This window comes from Phoenix dactylifera, chromosome 4, assembly GCF_051530095.1.
Source record: "Phoenix dactylifera cultivar Ajwa chromosome 4, Ajwa_hap1_PhDact_Kaust_v1.1, whole genome shotgun sequence".
Lineage (NCBI taxonomy): Eukaryota > Viridiplantae > Streptophyta > Magnoliopsida > Arecales > Arecaceae > Phoenix > Phoenix dactylifera.
In genome coordinates, this window is record NC_143193.1 from 4,381,287 (window position 1) to 4,408,137 (window position 26,851).

Here is a 26,851-nt window from a genome sequence, read left to right on the forward strand (position 1 = left end):
TTTTTTAAGAAAGATATATAAATTGTGCACTTTTACTCTTGTGGTGATTTCTCCGTGTAACGAGCAATCAGTCGACAACTCTCACACCAGTTGGCATAAGGTGTCGGGCATCAAGACTCCCCTACGGACTTATGCTCGGAGTCCTCATCACAAGCCCACTTGACCTTTGACAATAGGTAGCCCTTTTCGATGTTCCTGACTAAATCCATTTTTATTGATTTTTTTTTTTTTATATTGGATTAGATAAGTATGATTCATCAGGGTCCAAGGTTGCTACTATACTATCAACATAATGTCGAGCCTAGACCTTAGAAGGGTCGGCCAGTGTGTAGTGAAATTCCAAAGTATTAATTAGCTTACAACTCCCTAAGAGAGACTTAATAAAAAGAACTTAAATTTGTATTACTTCCCACTAGTCATTGGGCTTTTAGATTTTATATACCTTGTGTGTTTATCATTCTCGCATAAATGTATATAAATTAGGTTTTTTTTTTTTCTTTTTTTAACAAAACTTTTTTTTTATTATTATTTTATGAAAATAAACACATTTTTTTTTAAAAAAAATTATTTTTAATTTTTAATTTTTTTTTTAAAGATGATTTTTTTTTATTATTTTTTTAACTTTTTTTTTTTGATGAAAATCAAGATGAATACCCCCAAACCTAAACCTAACATTGTCCTCAATGTTAAGAAATAATCTAAGAGAATTGGGTTGCCTCCCAACAAGCGCTAAGTTTATTGTCTTCAGCCAGACATAGTGAGATAGTTTTTGCATCTCCTTCTATGAGGTCATCTATTTTGTCTATCATAAAACACTCAATTTTCCTTGCGGGTTGGTCGGCCGCATTGAGCACATTTAATTTTACCTTCATATTCCCAAATGATATGTTCATTACCCCTGTTCTACAATTGATGCACGCATTGGCTGTTGCTAAAAAGGGCCGCCCAAGGATAACGGGGATTTGTTTATTAGGATTGGGCTCATGTTCCATATCAAGGACAATGAAATCTACTGGAAAATAGAATTTATCTACCTTGACAAGAACATCTTCAATTATCCCACGTGGTGTTTTTACAGATCGATCAGCCAATTGAAGGGATACCGAGGTTGGTTTTAACTCACCTAAACCAAGTTTCTCATAAACTGAATAAGGTAAAAGGTTGACACTTGCCCCTAGATCTAAGAGTGCTCGATCAATGAAATTATTTCCTAAGACACAGGAGATGGTGGGAGCACCAGGATCTTTGAATTTTGGAGGGGTGTTGTGTTGGAGAATAGAACTCACTTGCTCAGTTAGAAAGACCTTTTTAGGCACATGTGTCCTAGATTTTCGCTTTTGTGTAAAAAGGTCTTTGAGAAATTTGGCATAGGAGGGAACTTGTCTGATGGCATCAAGGAGTGGGAGGTTGATTTTAACTTGTTTGAAGACCTCCATCATCTCTTCTAATGAAGTTCCCTTTTTGCCAAATGGAGAGGGTGAAGTAAGAGCTTCAGAAAATGGGGCCTTTGGGATGTGAGTTTTGGCAGAAGATGGACTAGCCGAAGAAGAAGAAGAAGGTTTTAGATTTTCATTTGACACATTTCTATCCTCTTCTTCACCTTCCTTATTGTTGTCCTCCCCAATCTTATTGTCTATTATACGTCCACTCCTTAGGGTAGTCAAAGCATTGGCTTGTTCATGATGAATTGCATTTAGTTGATTTTCTTGAGCCATGTATTGTCCCCTAGGATTACTTAGTGGTTGGCTTGGAAGCTTTCCTTCCTCTCGCTTGTTTAGTGCATTAGCTAGTTGACCCATTTGGGATTCTAGCTTGGCGATTGATTGCGTATGAGAGTGCACTAATTGTGTAATGGTTTCCAAACCTTGAAGGGCGTTCAACACTTTCTCCTCAAAGGCTGTGTTTCTTTGGGGTGGAGGAGGAGTGTGTTGAAATTGAGTCGAAGGACGGTAGGGATGAATATTTTGTGGGGTTTGAAAATTCTGAGGGTTTGGAAAGTTTTGGGAATAAGGTTGGGCAGTATTCGAAGCTTGCTGCTTCCAAGAAAAGTTTGGATGATTTCGCCATCCCGGGTTATATGTGTTGGAAAATGGGTCATTATCCGGTCTAGGCTGTGTTTGAGCAGCATTGATGTGTTCTTGCACGAGTTCGGGGAATTGGGGCGCTGAAGGGCACTCATGAATAGGGTGGGATGGGCTAGAACAAATAGTACACACTTGTGCTTGGGAAGAGTTCATGTAATGCCCACCTATCATCAGTTGGTCAATCTTATGGGACAATGCATCTACCTTGCTAGACAGGTCCATAGAATGACTTATTTCACAAATGGTCCCTTTTCTTTGAGAACTCGGGGGTGCTTGACGAGAACATGAAGCATGGTGGAGGGAGTTTTCATTTAGATTTTCAAATAATTTCCATGCTTCATGCTCATTTTGAAGCATGAATGTGCCCCCACATGCGGCATCAATCATCTGACGGTTTCGTTCTGTCAATCCGTCATAAAAACATTGCACTAGTTGCCACTTAGGTATTTGATGATGAGGGCATTTACGGATTAGGTCCCTAAATCTCTCCCAAGTTTCATGAAATTCTTCTCCCTCAGTTTGGGAGAAGCTTGTAATGGCACGTCTAAACTGGTTCGTTCTTCCTATGGAAAAGTATTTTTTAAGGAATTCTTGTTGCATTTGATCCCAAGAACGAATTGAGTTAGCTTCTAAAGAATTCAGCCATTGTTTGGCTCTATCTTTAAGGGAGAAGGGGAATAATCTAAGTTTCAGAGCATCATCAGTGAAATTCTGAATCTTGACAGTGGTGCAAATTTCAAGGAATTCATCTAGGTGTTTATATGGATCTTCGTTGGTGAGCCCATAAAAAGATGGAAGCATTTGGATCACACTAGACTTTATTTCATATTGTACAGCTGCTACTTCAGGTAATCGAATGCAAGATGGGGAAGTGTAAATAGTGGGAGTAAAGTACTCCCTCAGGAGTTTGGGTTGTTCTTCAGCCATCTTAAGAGGTGGGGATGATCCTAATGTTTTGATCTTAGCTCGAATGTTCCTAAGGGTTCGTTCTATTTCAGGGTCGAAAGGTAATAGATTTTGTACTCTAGAACGACTACCGTGCATACACTAGTACTCGATCAATCAAGCATGCAATAAAAGAGAAAAGCATATCAATCCTAGTCTTTGACCTAAAATCACTAGACAGCTCCTAACTGATTTGAAGAGGGCACCTAAGCCTCCAATCCGGTCTAATGAACCGAGTTGACCAGGTAAGCTCCCAGGTAAGTGGAGGGGTCACGATGCGTTCGCAAAGGTCCCACTTAAAACCCACTTGCCTCGAACAGATGAACTGTCTCCCTTATAGGGACAAAGCTTGCCTAGACATCAACTAAGCCACAGAGCGAAATTGGTGCAACTTTCGGTGATCTTCGTCCTATTGAGCTCGAATGTCCCTAGGGGCCAACGTCTAATTGATTTTAATTAAAGATGACACTATGTGAGATTGAGTTCACCTAAGTTGGGCAAGAGTCCGGTGATGAAATCCGGCTCTTATCTTGTTGGGGTGATTGCCCTTACTATGTGCAAATTGATTTGTGTATGTGTATCAAGCATGCATTCACAATTTTGCTATAATTAAAATCAAACAATCACCACAAAATTTCAAACCAATAATTAATTTAAATAAGAAAAGTTTAGAGGTTACCAAAGGGAATTTCCTCAGCAATTTAATATTTTTTTTTTTTGCAAACCTCTACAGCATTTCTTTTCCGGCAGTTCTCCTTTTGATCATCCCAGATTTTTTTTCTCGATTCCTGAATAAAAAAAATAAAAAAAATAAAAATTAGTAAGGGAGAAAAAGAAGATAAGAAAAGTAACAATAATAGAAAATTTTTTAAAGAAATTTTTTTTTTAAATTTTTAAATAATTTTTTTTAATAAGAAAAATAACTATGCTAGCAATCCCCGGCAACGGCGCCAAAAATTGATCGGTTCTTTCAATTTTGAAAATAAACCACGCAATAGCACGTATCCTGTAGGATAGTGATTATGGGTGTCGGTCCACAGGAATTGGAGACAAGTTATCTTTCCTAATTAAATAATTACTTCAAAAAGGGATAAGCTAGAGTAAATGATAAAAACATAAGAATTAACATGGGTGTAGTAGTATGAATTATCTATGGAGAGAGGTGTTTAGGGCTAGAATCCACCGATGGATTCGTAATTGTGATGCTTTCAATGACTTAGATGCGTGTATGATCTGATTGCTCTTAACTACAAGTTAGGGCAATTATACAAAAAGCTGAAATCTAACCCACAGTATGAGTCATCTAAGCCTGGCACAAACCATCTTTTCTAAGGATAGGCATGGTCTGTCCTATTTAGCATGATTCATCTGAGGATTAATTTTTCAAAGATAAATCCGATAGTTGCATAGCAATCTCTTCCAAACCACAGGTATTGGATTCAATTTCGATAAACTAGATTAATTCATGCAAAGACTTTCTACAAGATAAACATCTTACATAAATTAAACAAGACATTTTAAGATCATAATTTCATCGAGTATGCAACTGTCTTACAACGCTAAAAATCAAAGAAATGCAACACAAATACTCATCCATGGCTTCATCAAACCCCTAAACCGAGGCTTAGCTGCTCATGGTGGCCGGAAGTCCTCCCATCTTCATCTCCCTCTCGGCTTTCTTCTTCTTTTCACTGAAACAGGGGGTCTCCCCTGTTTTTCTTTTGAACCGATCCGAGCTCCTTTTCCCCCTCTCCTCTGCCGTCCTCCCATTTATATAGCTTGCCAAAGCCTTGAAGCCGGCGAAGGATCAAAACGGTCGCGGGATCAATGGGCGCTTGATTTTCTTCTTCTCGGAAAACAGGATCATGGCTTGATCGTTGGGAGGAATGCACGGATGGTGGGATGGATCGCTTGCGGAAGGAAGGAGGCGCTTCACGAGCAGCTAGGATGGAGTGCTAATCCGGAAGCTTTGGAAGAGGAGACGTGGATCCGGGCGCTGGGAGGAGTCGATCACGGGAGGACGCCATTCACGGATGCGGTGCCGGCTTGGAGGCGGAACGTGGGGTCGCGGTCTGTCCGGACGCGGAGGCTGCAGTAACGGGATCGATCGTGGAAGGAAGGAGGCGCGCGTGGAGGCGGAGGAGCTGCAGATCCGGAAGGGGGAAGAATGAATGCACGGAACGGCTGAGGGCTTCACGGCTTGATCGGGTGCTGGGAGATCGCTGGAAAGTTGAAGCTCGGACGCGGCGTCGGAGGCTGATCCGGCTGGAAGCTGGGAGGAATCGTGGAGGAGGCGTGATCACGGGATTACAGATTGGAGCAGGGATGCTGCGGGATGGGCTTGGGGTCTCTCTGTGAGGCGGGATCAACGGGAGGAAGGTGGACGGCCCTGATGCAAGGAGGGAGGAAGAAGATGAACAGTGGGATTAGTTTTATTATTATTATTTTTTTTAACACTGTTCATATGAACAGTGTTTTCACGGGACACTGTTCATATGAACAGTGAATCATGGATATTCAATTATTATTATTATTATTATTTTTGTTTTAAAATTATAAATTTTATATGAAGGCAGGTAAGGAATTTGTTGGGAATTGACTTTGGGTTTGAGGTGAGTCATGATCGTTGATTTGCGTGAACTTACTCTCGAGCCCAATGTTGTTTAAATTTAATTCAACTTCAGACCGGACTCAACAAGGCTAAAAGCAGGACTGTGACTTAATAACAAGGGTTAATCAAATATTTTTCCATATAATTATAACTTTCAATCTAACCAGGACCAAAGCCCATTGAATTATACCCTTAGCTTGATTGCAATTCCATCAGGTTAATAATTCGGGTCAACACAATCTCCTCCTTATATGTTTTTATGAAAGATCTCAACCAGAAGAGAGACAAATTCAGAGTCTGTCTAAGAAAAGTATTATTTACCTCTTACCCTAATTTAAATTTATTTCATTGTTTATTCAATTTCATGGTAAAACAAGTAGTTATCCGTTTAAGAACATTGATAAGTGCTGGAAAAAGAATATTAAATTATAGATTAATCAGCACTTATCAAGGACTCTCCCTTATACCACAGTTCTTTGAAAGGTGGAAAATTAATTATCCGTATATTTTATGGTGTTGTACTGCATGATATCACGATGATACTTGTACGTAAAGTTTATACGTGCATGATCACCGACATTCGAGCATGCGGAACCTTTGAGACTTGAGAGGCTACTATAATGTGGCCGCGTCAATAACCGTGCTGGAGGGGCCAGCATGAGTGGTGGACCAAGGCAGGCTGCTGTACCTCCCTCGCTATCATTGTGGTGGTTCATGAAGGGTAGGACAAAAAAAACAATAGGGTAGGACCCACATCATTTAAAATAAAAAAGATAGAGAAAAAGAAAAAAGCAATGTAACTGAGACGGCGTAAAGGGTGAAAAAAAAATTGGAGGGGGCTGGGTGTGCCCGGGTTAAAAATTTGAAGCATCGTACGTGAGCCACTGAGGTGGCAGCTCAGTGAAACTAAGCCTTATTTTCAATCAAACAGTTCCGAGTTCGAAATGTATGAACGCCGATTAAATTATGGAGACCAGATGCTTCCTGCTTGGACGCGGAGTTTGAAAGAGCTTATTGGTCTGCTGATAGCCTCAGTGGTACTAGGTGTGACGTACTCACATGGAGGGTAAACGTGCTGGAATCCAGAAAGATGACGAGCCGAGCCCACAGGTGGGTCCGAGTATGAGTAAAACCGACTGGCGTGCCCAACACACGGTCAATTCTATTCGCATCGAACATTCTTCTGGCGGAGTGGGGATCCAGTAGGAGCTGCTACGCTGGATGGGCTTGTCCCTTTCTCCCTTCTTTTCTTTTTCCTTAAAAAAAAAACATCATACCTGATGAGACTCATCTTTTATTTTATTATTTATTATTGAAAGCCACTTTATTGACGTAAAATTTATTAGCCGAGATTTGATACTATTTATATAACCTCTAATTCGACTAAAGAGAATATTATAATTTATTATTTTAACTAATAAATTTTTTTTGGCTGAATCAGGTCTCATAGGTTTTTTTTTATTGAAATTTTTTAATGTTAAACTTAAATATTTTTTATTTGTGAATTTCTCAATTATTTTATTTGTTAGTTACTTTTATGGATTATGGAGATTATTATTACTTTGTGAATCTCAGTGATACCCTATTTAATTGCATGAGGAAAGAAAAAGAATTTATGGGTAATTTTGTGGCTTTGTTATTTTTTGGCCTTTTTTTTAAGTAAAATGGTATCAGAGTTGGTTGCTGGTGGCTGAGTTTTTTTTACAAATTAAATCGAAGAACATACAAGTAGTAGCATAGTTAAACACATTTCTTTCAATTATTCAATTTGGAAGTCTAGACGGAAGGATTTGTTCTTTTTTCCCAAAAATTTGTATATCCTAGTGAAGGATACAGTGCCATTTAATCTCCCAAAGAATCCATTACTTCACTTAGGATTCAAGCACATTAATATGAGACATCATTGGGTTTGGATGCTTTGGAGATGAAGCTATTGTACCTTAAAAAAATTCATAACAGTGATAATAGGTCAGGCATGATAACTAAAAATATAATTATTATTTATAGAGAGACAATAGGTTTGGCGGAACCTCCCAGTTAGGAGGGAGAAATTTATTAGAGTTGTCCCTCCTCAGGGGGGACTTATATTATTGAAAATAAAAAAAATAAGAAAAATAAGAAATTGTGCACGTGGCTCATTTTGGGCCTTTTCTTTCACAAGCCGTTTTTGGTTTGTTTGGGAGAGTCTCTCCCAACATAGCTAAGGCAGTGGAAAGAAGGAAGAAAAAAAAAGAGAAAGAGACCGTAAAATATAGAAAAAAACTTATAAAATTAGGATACTATTTTGTGGGATGATCAGATGATTGATTTGTTTTCCAATCTCATTGCAATTTTAGTATATTGTTTCTGGTATTGAGAGTTACAAATTATATGGTTTGGATTTTTCAAAAAACCTTCTTCATTAGATATTTCAAGCGTCCTGAGACCAATTCTTTATTATGTTGTTTATTATTCAAAGCTTATTATTGTCATAGAAACTAAGATCCATCTTGATGATATTTGTGTAGTCTCTAGTACTCATTATTATTCTATTATTTAGAATAGCTAAAGTTTTTTATTAGATTAGCTCTTATGGTTTTTTTTCTTTTCACATTGAAGGGTTTACCATGTTAAAATTGTCTCTTGGTTATTATTTTACTGGTTAATTATTTGTGTGGATTGTGGAGATTGTTGTTGCTCGATGAGTTACAGTGATAACCCATTAATTGTGCAAAGAGAGGAAAATCATTGCAGATCACAATCAAGATTCAATGCAAGCTTTTCAGCACTCTTTGCATTTATAATTATTCCACCAATCATGCTAAATAAAAGTTTTGCTGGGGAAAATCTGAAAGCCAGGCCGTCAAATCTAAGTTTCCTACCATTTGGGAGAAGTATTTTGTGTTCAGGAGTTCTAGTTGAAGGAAGCTTGCTTATTGTCAGGGAATTGGGTTTTGTTCAAACTTTTGGGATCAATTATAATATTTTATGGTTTGAACTGGACCAATTAGATAAGATCATGGTTTAGATACGTAGTAGATATTGGCTATGGATTGCTCCATCCATGCCCAAAAAAACAACAACAGTTGAATCGTGAAAAAAAAAAGAAGAAGGGAGCTTCAATTTGTGATGAAAGATCCACTAGTTTTGGATTAAGGAAGGAAAGTCCACACAATGCAAGGCTAGTGGTATCAGTTGAGTGAATCGGTAAAGCTAAAATCGGAAAATGTGAGTTCCTCAACCAGAAAGAGATTGTAGGGAGACAAGATCAGACTATATCAATCATAAAGAAATCCAATCCACCCTTAGATTGTGTGAAATATCGGTTTTGCTGAACTAGGTTTACAATGGAAATTGTGCTCAACCAACATTCCAACAATCATGAAGATTAAGGAGCTCATCTACCAAAGAGTCTATATGGATTTGGATCAGGATTAGCTACTTGAATGCTCCTTACTTTCTTCTCCTATCATGGGGTGGCATTTACTATTGCATGTAATGTTTTGTATATGGGGAAAATTTGGATGCACACAAGCACTCTTTTGGGAAGGGATTGGGCTTTATTCTTCTTCTATGGATGAGTTTGTCTCCAAATTCATCGATACAAAGCCATTTAAAGAATTTTACACCCAATTGGAATCGAACTAACTTATGCCATGCACATTGATTAGATGAATTCATTTGTTGATTGCTATTACAAGATTGCATATTGATATAGCTTATGGATGGCTATTCAAAGTTTGGTTTGGTTTGTAACTAGAAATACTTGATATTACTTCTTCAATGATGTAACAGACTCCACGCTATTGAATTGGAAATGCTGGATGCGTCGATTAAAATCTATCGTTACTATGTAGAACCAAAAGTTATGAAAAAAATAATGATGGAAGTAAATCCCTCCTTTGAGCACAAATTCCATCACTGAATGCATGAATCACCGAACCTGCACTCAGGAAGAGTAATGCTTTGAAAAACGCATGATTGAAATCCGCTCTTTAGCTATAATGTTCCAGAGTCATGCAGAACAGACACTAACCGTCCCCCGAGGGGGGCTCCGGGTGGGGGGGGGGGGGGGGGGGGGGGGGTAACGTCCTATAAAAGATTGGAAGGGGAGGGGGTTCGGGGGAGGGGAAACCATCCCTTCACCAGAAATCCTTAAAGTTCTGAGTTTATCGAAAGCTTGGTCTAAAATTTCCGAAAAATTTGCTTTTTTATGATTACATTGGTAATAATCCGACAAAAGGGGGATTATTCAGTTGTACTTGTCGCAAATTCGAACTTGCATCAAAAATGCTCTTCATTCCTCCGTCTCGTGAAGAAGGAACTTCTCTCTCCTCCAATGCTGATGGCTCCGATCCTGAGGAGGCCGTTAATCTTATATCTTTCTTCAACCGATACATCTTTAGGCCTTCTCTTGGCACAGGAGGATAACGAGGGGTCCCATATAAACCTTTGTAACCATTTCCCTGAACAACTAACATAGGGCAACTTTCGAGATTTCAATCCCAGCCTTTTTTGTTTTTTGATCATTTTGTACTCTATGCATTCATCAAGGTTAGTCTTTTACAAGAGCATATTGTGAAAATTTGAATAGCCCCATTTCTTAGGGATGGCAGTAGGTGAGGACAGGTCAGTTTGGGTTAGGTCGGTGCAAGCTTGGGTCAAAAAAACTCTTAACCCATACCTATCTATTTATAAACGTGTTAGTTTTGGATTAATCCATTTCAAACCGAGATTTAAAAATGGCTAATCCAAACCCATTTATTCCATAATTGTTCATGTGGGTAGGTGGGTTTAGGTCAAGTAGGAGTGGCAATGAAAGCATGTTCTAGTTAGAAAAACTCGCAGCCTATTCCCACTCATTGATAAAGAAGGTTGGTTTTGGGTTGACCAGTTTCAGACTCAAATATAAAAATGGCCAACACGAACTAATTTATTTTGGTTGGGCTCGTGCAAATTGGCAGGTCCTAGTTAGGTTTTGACACTCTACTTCTTAACTAGGTTTGGAGTAGTTAGGTCTCATTTATCATTGCTTTTCTAAGGGACAAAAAATATTTCTGAAAGGGCTAAAAGCTCGTTTGGATAATTTTTGAGGTATTTGGTAAAAATTTGGAAACAAATTTTTAGTTTCTTCAAAAATTGAAAAAGATCTACTAGAAGAAAGCTCTAATTTAAAGCTTATGGCAAAAGTCCTACTTGAGATATGATGGAAAGCTATTTTTTAGACGGGAGTTCGCCCATGATTTCACATACCTTATGTACGGTATAACTGCAAGCTAAATCCCATTTCAAGATAAAATTAACATCCTTCAACCTACACCTGCACAAATCATGGCCATCCTATTCCTTCGTCCTACTTTCTTACACTTGTCATGATCAAATTGTCAAGGCCGAATCCTATTAGGTGTAGCAAGATCATGCGACGTCCATATATTCCGATCCTTTAACCTTGTCCACATGACACTTGCTCACGGACACCATCTAAATTGGGATGAGGTGTAAATAGAAACAATATTTTTTTTTATTCAAAACTTTACTAGTAAAAGCTCTACTGCTCAAAGCCCTACAGACAAAAGTCTTACTACCTATAGCAATGGCAAACGGGGCCTAAGTTGTATAATTTCAATAATTAATCTCATAAAGTTTGATGAGAGATAAAGATAATATTTGGTAAGAGATAAAGATAATATCCAGTAAGAAATAGAGATAACCTTAGATAAATAGATAAAGTTGATGATTAGGACTTTAACACTTTATCTCTATAAATGTAATATTTGTCCCTATTTGTCACATAAAATTTCTTATGAGAGTCCATCCCATTTGATGGACATGTGGAGAAGTGGAAGACCTTGCTGAGCGAATCAGAGAATGTAATTATGCATTAGAAAGCATCCTAGAGTAATGGCATGTGAGCCTTAATATAATTAATTGCATAATATGATAATTAATATTACCATTCTTTGAAATATTTATTTCTTATTTTCCCACATTGCAAGGATATTTTGCTTATATGTGCGTATATATACACATAAGTAGACTAGGATCAGGTTCAGCTGATCTTCACTCAGATACGATCAAGTCTACATAGAATAATAGGGTAGACTATGATCTTGTTCAGTTGATCTTTACTTAGATGCGATCAGGTCTACATGAAATAATAGAGATCTCACGTCGATAATTTGAACTGTTAAATGTGATATACTATTTTTAAACTGCGTACGGCAAAAACTATGTAATATAGTGCCCTCCATCCTATGTCAATAGTTAAATAACACGGAATGGTACATATTTTTTTCTCCATGATTTGATGTATAGATTAAGAATTTTCAAATTATATAATTTTTAATATACAAGTAGTTTAAAAATAGTAAATTATGGATTAGATTATTAACATGAGCCCTGATTATCTAACCTAGTTCTTAGTTCTTACTGTTGATTTAAGTGAATAACCCTTTGACCGCTGTAGATCTAGCTCTGCTATTTGAAAAAAGTTTTCGGCTCGTTTCCGGCCCGGTTCGGCCATTTGGGATACTCGAGTTGCAGCCCGGAGCCCATTTTGCCCTCTCCATACCTCTCGCCTTTGTGCCTCCCACCTTTTCTCCCGAACTACCGAGAAGAAGAGGAAGGAAAGGAGAAGAAGAGATTGGGGGCGATGGCGGATCAGTCGGCGAGGGCGGAGGAATTCGAGAAGAAGGCGGAGAAGAAGCTCAGCGGATGGGGTCTCTTCGGTTCCAAGTACGAGGACGCCGCCGATTTGTACGAAAAGGCGGCGAATTGCTTCAAGCTCGCCAAGAACTGTAAGCATCCTTTTCTTCGTTCCTCTTGATCGGTTCTTGATTCCGATCGGTATTCTATTTTATGATCTTTGAGGTTCGGTGACAATATGTTATCTTTTTTCTGTTTGATCTCTTTGATCGGCCCTTATTCCCATTTTCCCCCTTTTTTTCTTCTAAGATTTAGAGGAAACGTTATCTTAATGTGAATTAATCTGGATTAGGATGCATCGGGAATTGAATTGATAACTTGTAATTTATCTAATATATGTTGGAATAGATAGATGGATGATGGAATAGTATAATAGATTGATAGAAATATAATTTTTCTGATCCTCTGCAGTTGATCATACTAGTTAACTAGTTGTAACCAATTTGGCTATATTTGATGATGGGTAGTGAACCAACAGATGAAACAACTGGCTAGCAACTTCTAGGAAAAAGAAAAAGAAACATCGACAGAAACTTGGTATAGATTGTCTTGGTATTGTTTGGGCTGTAGTTGGTGACTTAATTTAAAACAAGATGGGCTTCATGAAGCAAACGCTGGAGCCAGATGATGAGGTAACATCAAAATTGGACCATCCATGTAGCCTTAAACCACTGAGATGAAATTAACATCGATCAGATGATGATGATCGGCCATTACTTTCACTGCATTCCAAAGCCAATGGATGGTGCTAGTGACCCTGAATCTTTACTAGTGGAACCCATTTGAATGTTTTGTCCACTTTTACATAAAAATATTGAAGTTTTTGAAGCCATGTGTTTGACCGTGTGACTAGATCTTTGAGAAGTTGCTTGCTGGCTTTTTGGATACAACCTTAGGTGTGTGTGACATGGCATGTAGGCTACTTGGTTGAGGAGATGAGTAGCCAATCAAAAACAGGGCACATGTATGGCCAAGTAGAGATGGAGCTGCAGGGTTTGCATTTGATGAAGGAGGATGCTTGTTTTGGGGGCTACCTAAGAGGAAAGAGGCAGGCTAGCTTGGTTCGGGAAATAGGGGTTTATGAAGTTTTCTTTTCTTCCATCTTTCAATATCTCGATAGATTTTCTGTCACAAACGATATTCATAATATTTCGTAATGTGATCATTTTAGGCATCACATCATGGTATTTGGGCTTGAAGATGTAAAATCTTAGCATAGATTTACACACATACACATACATACATGTATGTAGTATATCTGATTATACTTATATGATTTCTAGGAAAATACTAATTTATCTTAGACACATGAATAGACGTGTCGAATTTTTCAGTCTTCAAATAGATTTATGTTATTGACAACCATCCACTGATTTAGCAGTGGATTGCTGACATATATTAGTGGGTATTGAGTTGTATGACTTTTCAGTCCAATCAAATTCTTAACAAAATCGAAAGTCTAATAAAAAACATTCCCAACGTAAGAAATTTTTAGTTGAAGGCATCAATATCCTTTTTGGGCCAAAATTTTTAAGTTGTACTAATGGTATGTCTGCCACATAAACTAATGTCTCTGAACATGTTCCTTTATGTATATTATACAGCAGGATTATGGACCTCAATCTTCTCCTTTTGTCAGAAAATAATATCAAACATCGTGTCGTTGTCTGCGGGAGTTGATGTATCTGATCACTTTAATTGCTCTTAATATATTCTTCTGGTCAATCTGTTATTCAAGCAAATGCATCATGTTAACTGAGGAACTATCTTCAGCATGAGTTAAGATGTATGCTTTTTTAACTTCTTTATTGGTATTGCAGGGGATAGAGCTGGAGCAGTATACATCAAACTTGCTAGCTGTCATTTAAAGGTCCACTTCTTAACTTTTCTGTTTAGATACTACATGGAAGCACTGTCTGCATCACTGTAATTTTGTTCATGTTAATTTCTAAAGTACAGTTGGAAAGCAAGCATGAAGCTGCTTCAGCTTATGTCGATGCAGCAAACTGTTACAAAAAAATCTCAATTCAAGGTATTGTCTGCATCAGAGAAGTTTTTACTTGATAAATTCTTTAGTTCACCTCCTAAAAAAAGTAAAAAAGAGAATTATGCAAAAGACTAACATGTGTACAGGAGGTATATGCATCAATTAAAAAAGTGATTTCTAGTGTCATGATTTGGTTCCACTGGAGCTATCATGATCTAGGATTTGGTACTGATGTATAGGTTGCACCAAATGGTACTGGTAACTACCAGTAATGGTATGCCTCTTGGTACCGATGCATAGTGAAACATGGTGCTTCACCTCATTTTTGTTATGCTAGCACCAAGAGGCATACCACGTTTCAGCACAGTACTATATCATGCCTGTCTATATCATACCACAAGAACTAGTATGAGTGCTTCATTGCTTGATCATGACCTTCAGTCCCTTTTTTTGTGTAAAAAAAAAATCTTAGCCCATCGTCTTAACTCTTCAATCACATCAGATGTGGCCATTCTTATCAAAATAATGGTACGAGCAAAAACCATGTTCACTGTTTTAGTTAAAAGACTAACTTTGAACTTTGAGGGTTTTGCATTGTTGACAACAAAAAATTCCTTTTGGGATTTGTGGCCTGTGCACTCTTTTTGGACTAATTTAATTGTTTAAAAACAATAAGGTTCTTGACTTACGAATTTTGTAGTTGTTGAGGGTTTAATTGGCTTTTCTGAATAATAAACAAATTATTTCAACTACTTTATGCAACCAGTTTGTTTCTATTTAGAAAAAGTCTTTGGCACATAGATTGGAAATCTTCACCATGAAGCTTGTAGAGGGTTTGTGGATTTATGCAGTCTGACATTCCTGTGATATTATAGACGAGTACTTTGACTGCATGTTGCAGTCATTTTTTGATAATCTTTGGTTACTTTATCTGAAATGGATTTACAGGACTAGTGATTTATGTTCTCTTTTTTTGGCTATGCTAGTGTAATAACTGAAAGTGCTTAAGGACTTTTGGAACTTATTTATGTCATTTTAGTGATTGAAAAGGTAATTTATGGTTTGGTGAAGGTTTCCTTTACTCCCCTCTTACACTTATGAAGATAATCTTTTGGTTGATAGAAGTTGGAGTGCTATCAAGAAGATATCAACATGGAAGGTTTTAGAAGTTCCTAGATCTATTTTGTTCTTTATTCGGTGTAGGTTGCAGCATATGCCACATTATTTAAATCATATTAAGAGTACTTAAAACATTATTAAGTTCCTAGATATCAACACTTATGAAGATTCTTAATGATTGTGCAATCTTGTGGTATTTTATGATCTTATAAGATATATTTAAGCAAGGATGTTAATACTATCAATTGTATCACAGGATAAAGCTTTTAATATGCTGCAGCTAAAGGTCTACAAAGAACAGAAGGCCAGCCACAAATATTTCTTTGGTTGACCCTCGCTGCTCAAACATAAGCTAGCCTAAAGTAGTTTTGTCTGGCCTCCTCAAAGGACTTAATTTAGCTTATTGTAGTCATTTTTCGCCCAGCTATTTCAATTTGTAGTTAGGGCAACTATGATGCACCCAAGTGTGGGCCCACTAATCAATGCTGGCAAGCTCCTTTTTGAGATGTGTTAATTGCTCAAGTACTCTTGTATTAGATGCCCAACAGGTGTTATTTTATTAATTGTTTAAAGTTCTAATAGTGATGGCAAAAGAAGAAAATCCTAATTGGTTTATTGGAATCAAATCTTGGAGATTTTTATTGCTGCACAGCCAATCCTACTTCAGATTTTATTCAGCTGGTTATTTTCTGTTTTAGTGAGTCCTAAGTGAACTCAAATTTGTCTTGGAAAAAGGAACATTGGAGCTTTTGTTAGATGGATGGATAGTCTTTCAATGTTAGGAAATTGGAAGTGTTTATTCAAGTCAAAAGAGTCTCAAACTAATTTCTGTTGTTGAAGAGTATAGTCAGCAATTATGTCTAAATTTATTTCCTCATTTATTTATCTTATTGGAAGTAGGAAAGCTGGCTGGTTCTATACAATTGAAGGGACTTATGGCTGGCTGTTCTGGGGTAATGAACTTTGTATGGTTAACTTATTTTGAGAGCAATACCATACAGTAATCATATTCATTGCCATAATTCATTATAAAAAAGGTTAGATAGATGAATATAATTTTATGCAGTTAGAGCGTGGCTGGATGTAGCAGATCTGTAATTTAGGAAAGCTGTAATTATTGCTTTGCCTTTAAAATCTAATATATATATTTTAATTACAACAGTATGTTAGCAACAACTGTTTAGGATTGTTAGGCTGCAAAAGGTATGGAAACCCATCAAGACGGGCAATAATAGAGTTTAGAATTTGGAGGGTATTTCTGATACTACCAAGAATTAAAGAAGACGATTGAGTACATTTAGAGGGACAGTTCTAGTTGTTGCATACAAGTGTCTTGTATTGACAAACGGTATAAAAATTAATAGGTGATAATGGTGGAGGATTGTATCCTAGACATTAACTAGATTGGACGAGCCTTGTTGGTTATGCTATTTAAGCATATTGGTGTGGGCAGGTTGGTAGGAGGGTGAGTTTTGTCTTAGAGTGTCCACCTTTTCAATTATCACAAGTTCGTGGAACTTTTCATCTTCATATCCAGCATCTATTGAATTTTCGATTAATTCATTTCCATTTTCATTGAGGTTATTAGGTGGCATTTTAAAACCAAGTTGTGATACCTTATTGTTAATTGTTAATTTTCTGCAGATGCTGCACAGTCCTTAAACCAGGCTGTGAATCTTTTCTTGGAGATAGGCAGATTGAACATGGCAGCAAGATACTGCAAGGTAGTAAATTTTCTCTAGTATTTGTAATATAGTTACATGTTTAAATCAGACTGAAATGTAGAAATCCTTTTATGCTTGCTTTAGCCATTCTTTGTTCGGACCAAGTCGTAGTATAAATAATGTATAATAGTCCGCGGTTGCTTAACACTTGCATTTGTTTCCATTTGGTGAACTGTACTGGTGTTATTTCTCACCTTATGATGTGTAATTTACTTGTTGGGTGATTTAGTTTGTATATCCCTTCTCCACAAGATGTAAAGAGATAGTATTTGTGACCAAGGGTATCATGTTTTCATTTTATATTACAGGAACTTGGTGAGTTATATGAACAAGAACAGGATCTCGAGAAGGCCATTGATTACTTTGAGCGGGCTGCTGATCTTTTTCAAAGTGAAGAAGTGACAACTTCTGCCAACCAGTGCAAGCAAAAAGTTGCACAATTTGCTGCTCAGCTGGAACAGTAAGATTCACATGTTTTGCAACCTAAATTTTAAATATTAGGATTCAATGATGAATCCACTTTTTTCTTTTGTAATGTTCCCTTGTACACTGACCGATAAATAAGATTGAAAGGGTCAATTTTTATTTTTATTTTTACTTTCTGGTGCTAAACCCTGCTATAGAATATGAATAATGAATTATATTATCCAACAAAATCAAATAAGCCCAGTTTTATTTTGTTTCTCTTTCATAGAGAATTCCATTGGTTTATTCGAGGCTTTTGCTGAACTGTTTTGAATCTCACGGGAGTGAAGAGACAAAATCTTGAGTCAACTAAGTTGAAGTCAATAAAGGATCATACTTTAGTTGCATTTTGTTTAGATGAAGCAGTATATGTTAGGAGTAAAACATAAAGACAACAAGGTTTTGTGAAACTTGTGATTCCCTATAAGAGCTTTCACAATCTTGTCAGAATAATAGGATTTTATTCTTGCTGAACTTATTACCTTTTTAGAAAAAACTACATGATAATACTAGGCTCTTTGTTTTCTTTTAGAGCAAGGTGGATAAAAATGAAGGTTTGTGACTTTGTGTAGAATATTTTATTTTTATATTTGTCATTTTGTTTTGCTTTTTATTAATTAATTGTTGTGTTTACCATCAATTTAATTTTGTCTTTGTATAATATGGATAGCTCTTCCTTATCTTGTTAACATAACAATTTTTATTGTACAACTGTTTACTTAATCCTAGATGTTCTTGGTTATGCATTTCATTTTGACATGACTATGGCAAAATCCAACATGGCATAATTTTTTGGATCACTTCATGTGCCCTTTGTTCTTAACCCAATTATACATCTCCACAACAACATGCATGTATTTATTTGTACATTTTACTCTTGTCTTTTTTCACTTTTCTTTCTTTCTTTTTGTTATTTCATGTCAATGATGTGCTGCAGTTTGCTGGACCTTTTTTGTGCTCTAGTGGTCTATAATTCTTGTTAAAGGGAACTTATACTTTGCTTGTAGATGTTTTCTCTAGAAATAGCTGTATATAATTCAATTTTTTTCGGATTTACATTTCCATATAGCAATATTGCATCTATCAAAAGGTTTTAAAGCTCGGTTTTGGTTGGTTTCAGTCCGTTAAGTAAAATTTCGGTCATTTCAGCAGTTTCACTCCAAGTTTGGAGTTTCGGTCAACAAAAAGTTTGAAAAAGTCCCCAAAAAAGATAAAAATAAAAATAAAATGGGGATAAGTTATTTCATATCATTTTATTGTATTTGCAGTTATTTAGGATCATAGTTTGTGTGGTTTAGACAGTTTCCCACTGAAAGTAAACTGTTTTGAAGCTTGATGTGCTGCACTACACTTTCCCTAGAGAAGTTTCCCTACATTTCCCCCTAAATTTGTAGGTTACCAACATGTTTCTCTATTTTTTTGGTAAATTCTCCTTATTGATTCTTGTTCTTGTACTCTACTAAACTATTCCCTATACTTATGTCATTCTATTTCATTTTAATGATTCATCTAAGGAAAGACAAACATCTTAGTATGTTTCATTATATTCCATCTAAACGAAAAAATAATAATATAAATAAGAAGACATTTTATTTCATTATTTCAAGATGCAGCTTACTCATCGGAATAACATGGCTTAAACAAGAATGAAACAAATTTAATAATTCAATAATATTCATAAATTTTAGGAAACATTAACCATATTAACTTGCTAAACAAAAAAGTAAAAGATAATAGTTTCAGTTGGTTTCGGCTGAAATTGACCCAAAACGCAGTTTCGGCATACATATGCTGATCCATTTTGGCCAAAATGGATCTGTTGCAGCCAAAACTTCAAACCTTGAACTATCTAGTTATGCATTTTACTTAGTGTTTTGTGTCCAGGCCGAGTCAACTGGAGGGACTATGTTGGTCAGATTTTGCAAGAATCATCTGACCTGCCGAGTCAAGCGGTTGAATTGGATCAGGTCAACTCTTTTTGATCCATCCGGGTGGGTATCAAAACTAGGAAAGAAATGTGAGTTGCGAAAGCCCGAAGTCGAACTCACCACTTTAAACAATAACCCATCTCCTTTCATGGTGTGTTTTATTACCAGAATTTGTTGTACGGACATAGACATTTAGTTTAGTACTTTTGTTATCTATCTATTTATTTATTTTATTTATGATGTCATGGGTTATTAGGTTGACCTGCAGTTGAACCACTGACCGGCAACCAAATGAGTTTTTCTAGGTGAATGGGTTCCAAATGTTGATTTTACTCACATCCTTTTATCTTTGTTTTCTCAATTTTTTTATTTTTTTGTATCTAAGTTATGCAGGCTTGTCTCACTTCATTTGTACTGCTCTATATAGAAAATTTGCTGGACTCTGCATGCTCGGTCTTATTTTGTAAGAGAGAATATTTTACTTTTTAGGTCCTCTACAAGGAAACATATATAAATATTTGCTTTTGATGGCTGTATCTGGTTGTTTTTTTTTTTGAGGTCTGGGAACAACAATATCCAATAATTAGTTTGTATACTGCTCAGAATTTCATTATCCTTCTCATTTGAAACTATACATATTGATACTTGCATGAAGAATATTAACACATATTGGATTTTTTTCAGATATCCTAAGGCAATTGAAATATTTGAAGCAATAGCACGACATTCAATGAACAACAATCTTCTTAAGTATAGTGTTAAGGGTATTCTCCTTAATGCTGGCATTTGCCAGCTCTGTCGAGGTGATGTTGTTGCCATCACCAACTCATTAGAGCGATATCAGGTCTAACTGTTGCTTCATTCAATGATCAAATTCATTTTTTGGGACTCTTCGAACATTCTGAACTTGCTTGTGATTGTACAGGAACTTGACCCAACTTTTTCGGGCACGCGTGAATACAAGCTTTTGGCTGTAAGTTATGACGGAACCTGCATGTTGGTTGTATGATTCCTCTGTTGTGCTAACGGCATTTTAGACTACTTGAGGTTTTGACTGTAGAAATCGCATGGCAAAATTCATCAAGGGCATGTTTGGCATTTCTTAAGAGTACTTGTACAGCTTTTCAAATAAAAACAAGTCCTTTTGTGAAAAAAACAGTGGCTGATAATTTGTTCCACAAAGTACTCGTTTAAAAAGTAGAAGTTATTAAGCAGCTGCTTAGACAAGCTGGGATTTCTTGCTTTTAGATTATAATGGATTACTTGCCTCTGCCACAACTTTTGACACCTTCATTCTTATCCAAAGCCTTGTCTCTGTACCCCATGCCTCTCTTCCCCCGTGCTCCCCATCCCCACCCTGGCCCGATGCATGTGTGGCTCTCTCTCATGTTCTCCTCTCAATTGGTTTAGGCCTCTCAAGTGATGTTGGAGGAGACGTTATCAAACATTTCCCACACAAAGACCTATCTGCCTCCCTCAACCTTAACTCCTCTTGCCTAGTTATCTGTTAGGGACATGGAAGGTGGCAAATTTTTCATTATGTCATAGCATTTTGATCAAGATACATGCCTTCTGCTTTATAGCAATAATAATAATATATTGTTTCCTTTGGTCTTTTATCATATTTTTTCGTGCTTCAAGGATATTCCAAACAATATTCTCAGCAACAAGCCTGGATTTTTATATATTCCTTTTCTCTTGATCACGCTATTGCTACATGCGAACAACACTTTGCCATCTTTTTATGGTTACATTTGGCTGAGATAAGTTTGCTGTCATTGTAACTTGAAATTATCAAAAGCTATAATTTTGAGTAAGCCCTTTCTTTATAGTGCTTTTAACTGATTGCTTCAGAGAGGACTTCTCTTTAAGCAATCTGATGCCAAATATACCCTAAACATTATACATTTCGAATTCATCTGCTAACATTTTTTATCCGTACTTTATTTACGGCAACTCACCGATGAGCTGGCTTGCATGGATAATATGATGTCTTAGGATGTGGCATTGCAATCAGTAGATTATCATGATTACAGATCCTGGATTAATTAGCAATCATGTTTTATATTGCAGGATTTATCAGCTTCAATGGATGAGGAAGATGTCGGGAAGTTTACTGATGTCATCAAGGAATATGATAGCATGACCCGACTGGTATAGTTTCTTGATGTCAATTCCATGTCCTGAAATTTCTTTTTCTCTAATCTTATATTGGTCTAATGCGTAGTCTAATTTCGAGTTATATGTCATTTCCTTGATTGGGATTTTAGGAAAAGTTAGTGACAAACTATCCCATTTGAGATCAGGAGAAGCGCCAGGGTAACTGAAATAAACTATACAAGAGCTATATCTAATTTGCAGATCATAATCAATCTAATGGCTCGAAATCCAATAGTTGTTGAAGATGTTCCAGTTTTCTTAGCTATTTGGAGGGCCAGATAGACCTAAATACATGCACCATCAAACTATACCGCCACCTACTTGACATTCTTTCAATCAGAAATGGGATACATATAGGTGATCAGATGTGAAGGAATATTGATAAGATGGATTCAAAGGAATTCATGTAAAGACAATAACTTGATTTAGTTCACAAATTTTTAGGATTACCATTGCAGTCTACCCAAGATACGCTGGAGCATATCCTTGCATGAGTTTTGAACCAAGATTCGCTAAAGTCATTCCTAGTTAGCTGCTATCTGTTCAGTCCTAGTGAAGATCTTGGGATCTCAAGAGCAAAAGATTGGAGACCATGATGAAAACTATAGCATTATCCTTCTTGTATGATAAGAAACCGAGCTTCACAAGCAAGTAAATTAACGCCGATGAAGACAAAACTATCCAATACTAATACTGCATACTGATAGTACCTTTTGAGCATTTCACTCTTGTACAGGTGAAGGCAAGAGGGGGTTATACTTGTACTGTCACTGTTTGGGCTGGGGCACCATTATAATGCTCAACAATTTTATCAAAAAACAAATATGTCAAAGGGTTTCAAACTCTAGATAATGAATATGAGAAGCCTTTTGCTAACAAATGGAAGTCTATTGATATACAGTGACATGCACCTGCAGGTCAAATAACTCTATAAATCACTAGTGTCATGGTCGAGTGTTAACACTCACAGTACCAGTGGACTCAAGAAGTATATACAACTTATCAATTTTGTTTGTCTTTCATAAGCGATCAGCTAGCAGTTAAAAGTGTATGTTACTTAATTTAGAGACTTGTGTAGGTATGTGGAAATAGCTCTTTTTTCCTGTACACGAGTTGAAAAACTTTTCCTGTACACGAGTTGAAAAACTTACTGCAGATTTTTATTTGCTCTCACCTATATACTTGGTTAGATAACCTAGTATTCCTATATTCACATGATACGATGCAAGAATCAGCATGGGATTCTTGATTGAGATACAAGCTTATCTATCGGAATTGGCTTTGTCAAACTCATCTGTTGAGAGTGATTTTCATAGAGAGAGACATGACTGGAGGAGGAGTGAGTGGGGCACCTAAGCTTGGTGGTGGGCTGTTTTAGGTTGATGATGTTGGCCATAGCTGATGGAAGTTGGTGATGCTTGGGGACTTGAGGAGAGAAGGGTGGCAAATTGACATTATTCATAACTATTACAAAAAATGCAATCATCACCCGAATTTACTTTCGTATCAGAGGTTTTCTTTTTGTTTTCTTTTTTTTGTTGTTGTGCACTTCCTAATCAGAGTTAGAAAGTTGCTGGTGTATGTCATATCATGCCATCTGTAGCGTGTTAAATCATAGCAACAGTTTTAAATTTGATATAGCAGTTATGTTATCATGGAGCTTATTTGTTTAATATTTTTTCTCTTATTGATATGTCGTGGTCATGCCTACCGTCTGACTTCATTGCATATATCTCAGATTTATGTTTGACACTGTTTTGATTGAGCGTAGGATCCTTGGAAAACCACCCTTCTGTTGAGAGCAAAGAGTGCACTGAAAGCAAAGGAAGAAGAAGAAGATGATCTGACTTGAGGCTCATAAATCTCATTGCTTATCCTTTCTTATATATTTGTACTAATTGGACGGTGGCTGTTGGTTTGTGTACTTGACAAGTTTGGATGTCTGACGGAAAGGATTGCTATGCTTTTCAGTTGCGTGCATGAGTCTATTACTCATCGGGTTTCTGTTTCCCCCCTCCATCATAATACCTGAATTTCTGCAATATACAGTTGGTGTTTATTTTTTATTCCAAGGCTGCATTGCCAACAAATGGGCAGCGTCTCTTCTTTCTTTTCTGTGATTCCTTCTCCAACCTGGTGGAAATGTCCCATAAATTTCATGTGTGGCCTATTTATTTCTTTGTTAGCAGAGCTCAATTCTGTTCACTTCAAATTTCGTAGACCTTCAGATGTAAGCTGTTATGTTGTCTGCTCTTTTTGTCCTTCTGTTACACAGAACTTGGATATGTGTTCCTGGGTTGTGGATTGCGAAACCTTGAGGGCTTTATAAGGCCTCTAGGTTCAGGGTTATTGTGGCAGCATTACAGTATTCCCATTATGGGTGCAAACAAGCTGAACTGAGCTCAGTATTTACTATTTGGACTCGGCTCAGCCTAGAAAAGTGCTGCTCAAGCTAAGCTCAGCTTGAGATATGCTTCAATGTTTAAGCTGGGCTTCTATAATTTCTTCAAACTGAGCTCTCGTCGAGCCATGTCAAGCACTGTCTTATTTCTGCTTGTGCTCATGTTCAGGCATGCCTTGGTAATGAATCTGAGCTTTTTTTTTTTAATGAGCAAAACCCAAATGCGATGCTATGGGATGGCTGCACCTGCAAAGGCACCAGCTTCATCTTGGTTCATCCAAATGGTAGAAGAGGTGAAAAAAAGGTTACAGATAGAAAGTATGAGAGACTATTTGCTACACTCAGTGTACCAACTCAGCAGTACACTGCCAATTTCTATCATGTGGACATCTGCCTTCCTCTTTCTTGAACTTTTTAATGGAGGATCTGAGGTCGGCTTTGGCTTTCTTGAGGTCGGAGATGTGGTCTTTGAGGGCGACAATGTCGTCGGCGGTGATGGAGAATTAGTGGAGGCGGCGCTCCTCTTGGGGCCAAGCGTTGCAGTGGTCAGCAAAGATCTCGGCAACGTGATCGTTAGCCTTGGCATCCTCACAGCAGGAGAGGAGCTGGTGGTGGACCAAAAAAGATGTCCACATGGCAGATATGTATTGGCCCGATGCATATTGAGCTGGTACAATAGGTATAGGATATAATTTCTCCAGGTTGCAGCAACTTGAAGAGGTTATGGGTCAATCAACTGTGTCAGATCAGAGGTCAGAGGTTCATAGGGATCTACTGATGAGTGGATATGGCCAAAGATTCCGGAAGTGGGTATGATCAAGGTTGCGACTAAACCCAAACTTGACTTTATCATCAAATGACTCTCAGCAATCATTAACTAAATTATAAGAAACCTTTTTTTTATACCCAAAATCAATTTATTTCAAATGGAATTGGGCAGGCTAGCAGGTTCAGGTCAAAAATTGCCATGCCTAGATCCTGTATTATACGTGCGTATTTTATGAGAAAAAAAAAATCTATTTTCTTAAACTTTGACTAAAATTTTTCTTTAGTTTGGACTTTCCCTTGCCAACTTTTTTCGTAATAAATGAAGCTATTGCATTTGCAATCATAGTTCGGGCACCAGATGCAGAAACATTGCTGTTCCACGTAGCTTGAACCTTGGGTGATTTTATTTGCTCACAAAATGGCGACGGCACACAGTTGCTAGCAATGAAACAAAGCCACTGCCAGGCCAACAAGATTATAACATCCTGGCAGAGTTCACGCAAATGGATTTTACAAATTACGTAGCTGGATAAGGCATTGTAAAACAAAAGAAAACTAGGGAGACTCATCAAAACGCATAGATTCCATGTGCTAGTTGGTGCGTGGATTTTTTTTTTTAAAAAAAAAAAAGAATATGAGGGATATTTTGCCTCCACATTATTTTTTGCGATAATAAATTTTAAGATGGTATAGGCAAGAATCAAGCCTAGGTTACTGGTAACAACTTTGGCAACTGTATCAGTTGAACCGATTGACACCCACATTGATGCATAGATTGAAAGGCTGATGGTGCTTTAGGATTCCCAGCTTCAGCACCAACTTAACTGGGAAGCCTGACCGACGAACAAATGCATATATAACCTAGGACCACTGACCGATCCACCCATTTCATCTCGCACAGCAACATGAAAAATTGCAACGAGACACTGTCAAAAGGAGCTAGCCAAGTGTCATAATTCTTTTTTCAGAAACTTTGTTTTACTCCCACAGTAGAAGGCCCCAAATGTCTTATTATTTACAGATAATAGTTTGGCAGCAATGGATGAACTACTGCAAGCGATCATGAGGATGTAACCTCGATCTACATTCAGGCAGAAGTATTATCTGAATGGAGTTCAGTTTGCATCTCTCGGACAAGTATTTCTTCAATTGCATCTACAAACCGTACAAGGTGATGGCGTGTCTGCATGTCCAGAGAGTTCGCCAGCTCCTAATTAAACATATCGGAACAGGGCATTAGGTCATCTGCAACACTAAATTTAAGTGTTACCTGGTTATATCAAAGTAGGTGTCAAAAAGCAAAACAATGTGAAGTGCCTCTGTCAAACACACAAACACGTGAACATAAAAAGCACTCCCAAGTTCAACAAGCCCACTCACAACTCCTGTCGGAAGGTGAATCTCCAGGCATAAATGGAAGATAACAGTGAAATGATAGGATGTTTGACACTGGCAGTTTCTTGACTTTAATATGAAACGCAGCTAAATTCATCAGATGCAACTAGATGCAGATGCTTCATGGGATACAGACAGAGAATCACATGAAGAGCAACGACAGAGGACAGAAATATGTAACATGGTTGTTTTCAAAGGAAAAAAGAGGATCATAAGGTTGACAAAAAAGAAAATATTGAAAACAATTGAAAGGTTTTGTGGCCTTGAGTACAAAAGAGCAAAATAGTGAACATAAAGGTTAGGATTATGAAGGATAGGGTTTATGCCAGCCTTTTAGACATGTCTACTCTAAAGTATCAAAAAGTTAAAATTCTAAAACAAAGGCGACATTTTGTGTGTGTGTGTGTGTATACAGTGGTAAGAATAATAGTGTTATTTCGATGATTAACACAACCATTGAGGGAATATCAAATTAATAATACAGTTTAACGTGATACATTACTAATGAATACGACACCCTCGATACATTCATGATATATTAAGAGAACGAGATCAAGACGTCTTCCAATAATTAACGAGA

General features: G+C 37.1%; 2 protein-coding genes and 1 non-coding gene across 8 annotated transcripts in view; 2 read left to right on the top strand and 1 right to left on the bottom strand.

Moving 5' to 3' along the window:
* Window positions 1–2,529: 2,529 nt before the first annotated feature.
* On the top strand, window positions 2,530–2,635 carry LOC120105868 (small nucleolar RNA R71). The gene has a single exon (XR_005508131.3). It is a non-coding gene; the product is annotated as a small nucleolar RNA R71 (small nucleolar RNA).
* A 9,448-nt stretch (window positions 2,636–12,083) lies between these two features.
* On the top strand, window positions 12,084–23,773 carry ALPHA-SNAP2 (alpha-soluble NSF attachment protein 2). Its single transcript, XM_008790652.6, has 9 exons — window positions 12,084–12,416; window positions 14,145–14,194; window positions 14,284–14,356; window positions 17,075–17,154; window positions 17,463–17,614; window positions 20,232–20,391; window positions 20,473–20,520; window positions 21,621–21,701; window positions 23,479–23,773. Exons 1-9 carry the CDS (start codon window positions 12,272–12,274, stop codon window positions 23,557–23,559), a joined length of 870 nt encoding a protein of 289 aa, XP_008788874.3. The 5' UTR covers window positions 12,084–12,271; the 3' UTR covers window positions 23,560–23,773.
* Window positions 23,774–25,803: 2,030 nt separating this feature from the next.
* Window positions 25,804–26,851, bottom strand: part of LOC103706522 (reverse transcriptase-like protein) — a 32,198-nt gene continuing 31,150 nt past the window's right edge. For 5 of the 6 annotated variants that reach the window (XM_039133828.3, XM_039133829.3, XM_008790653.6 and 2 more), the window contains one exon: window positions 25,804–26,086. In XM_039133828.3, the coding sequence (XP_038989756.2) occupies window positions 26,032–26,086 (55 nt within the window). In that variant the 3' untranslated portion in view covers window positions 25,804–26,031. Of the gene's footprint in view, window positions 26,122–26,851 lie in introns of all 6 variants that reach the window. The other variant, XM_026804461.4, reaches the window with a different exon arrangement.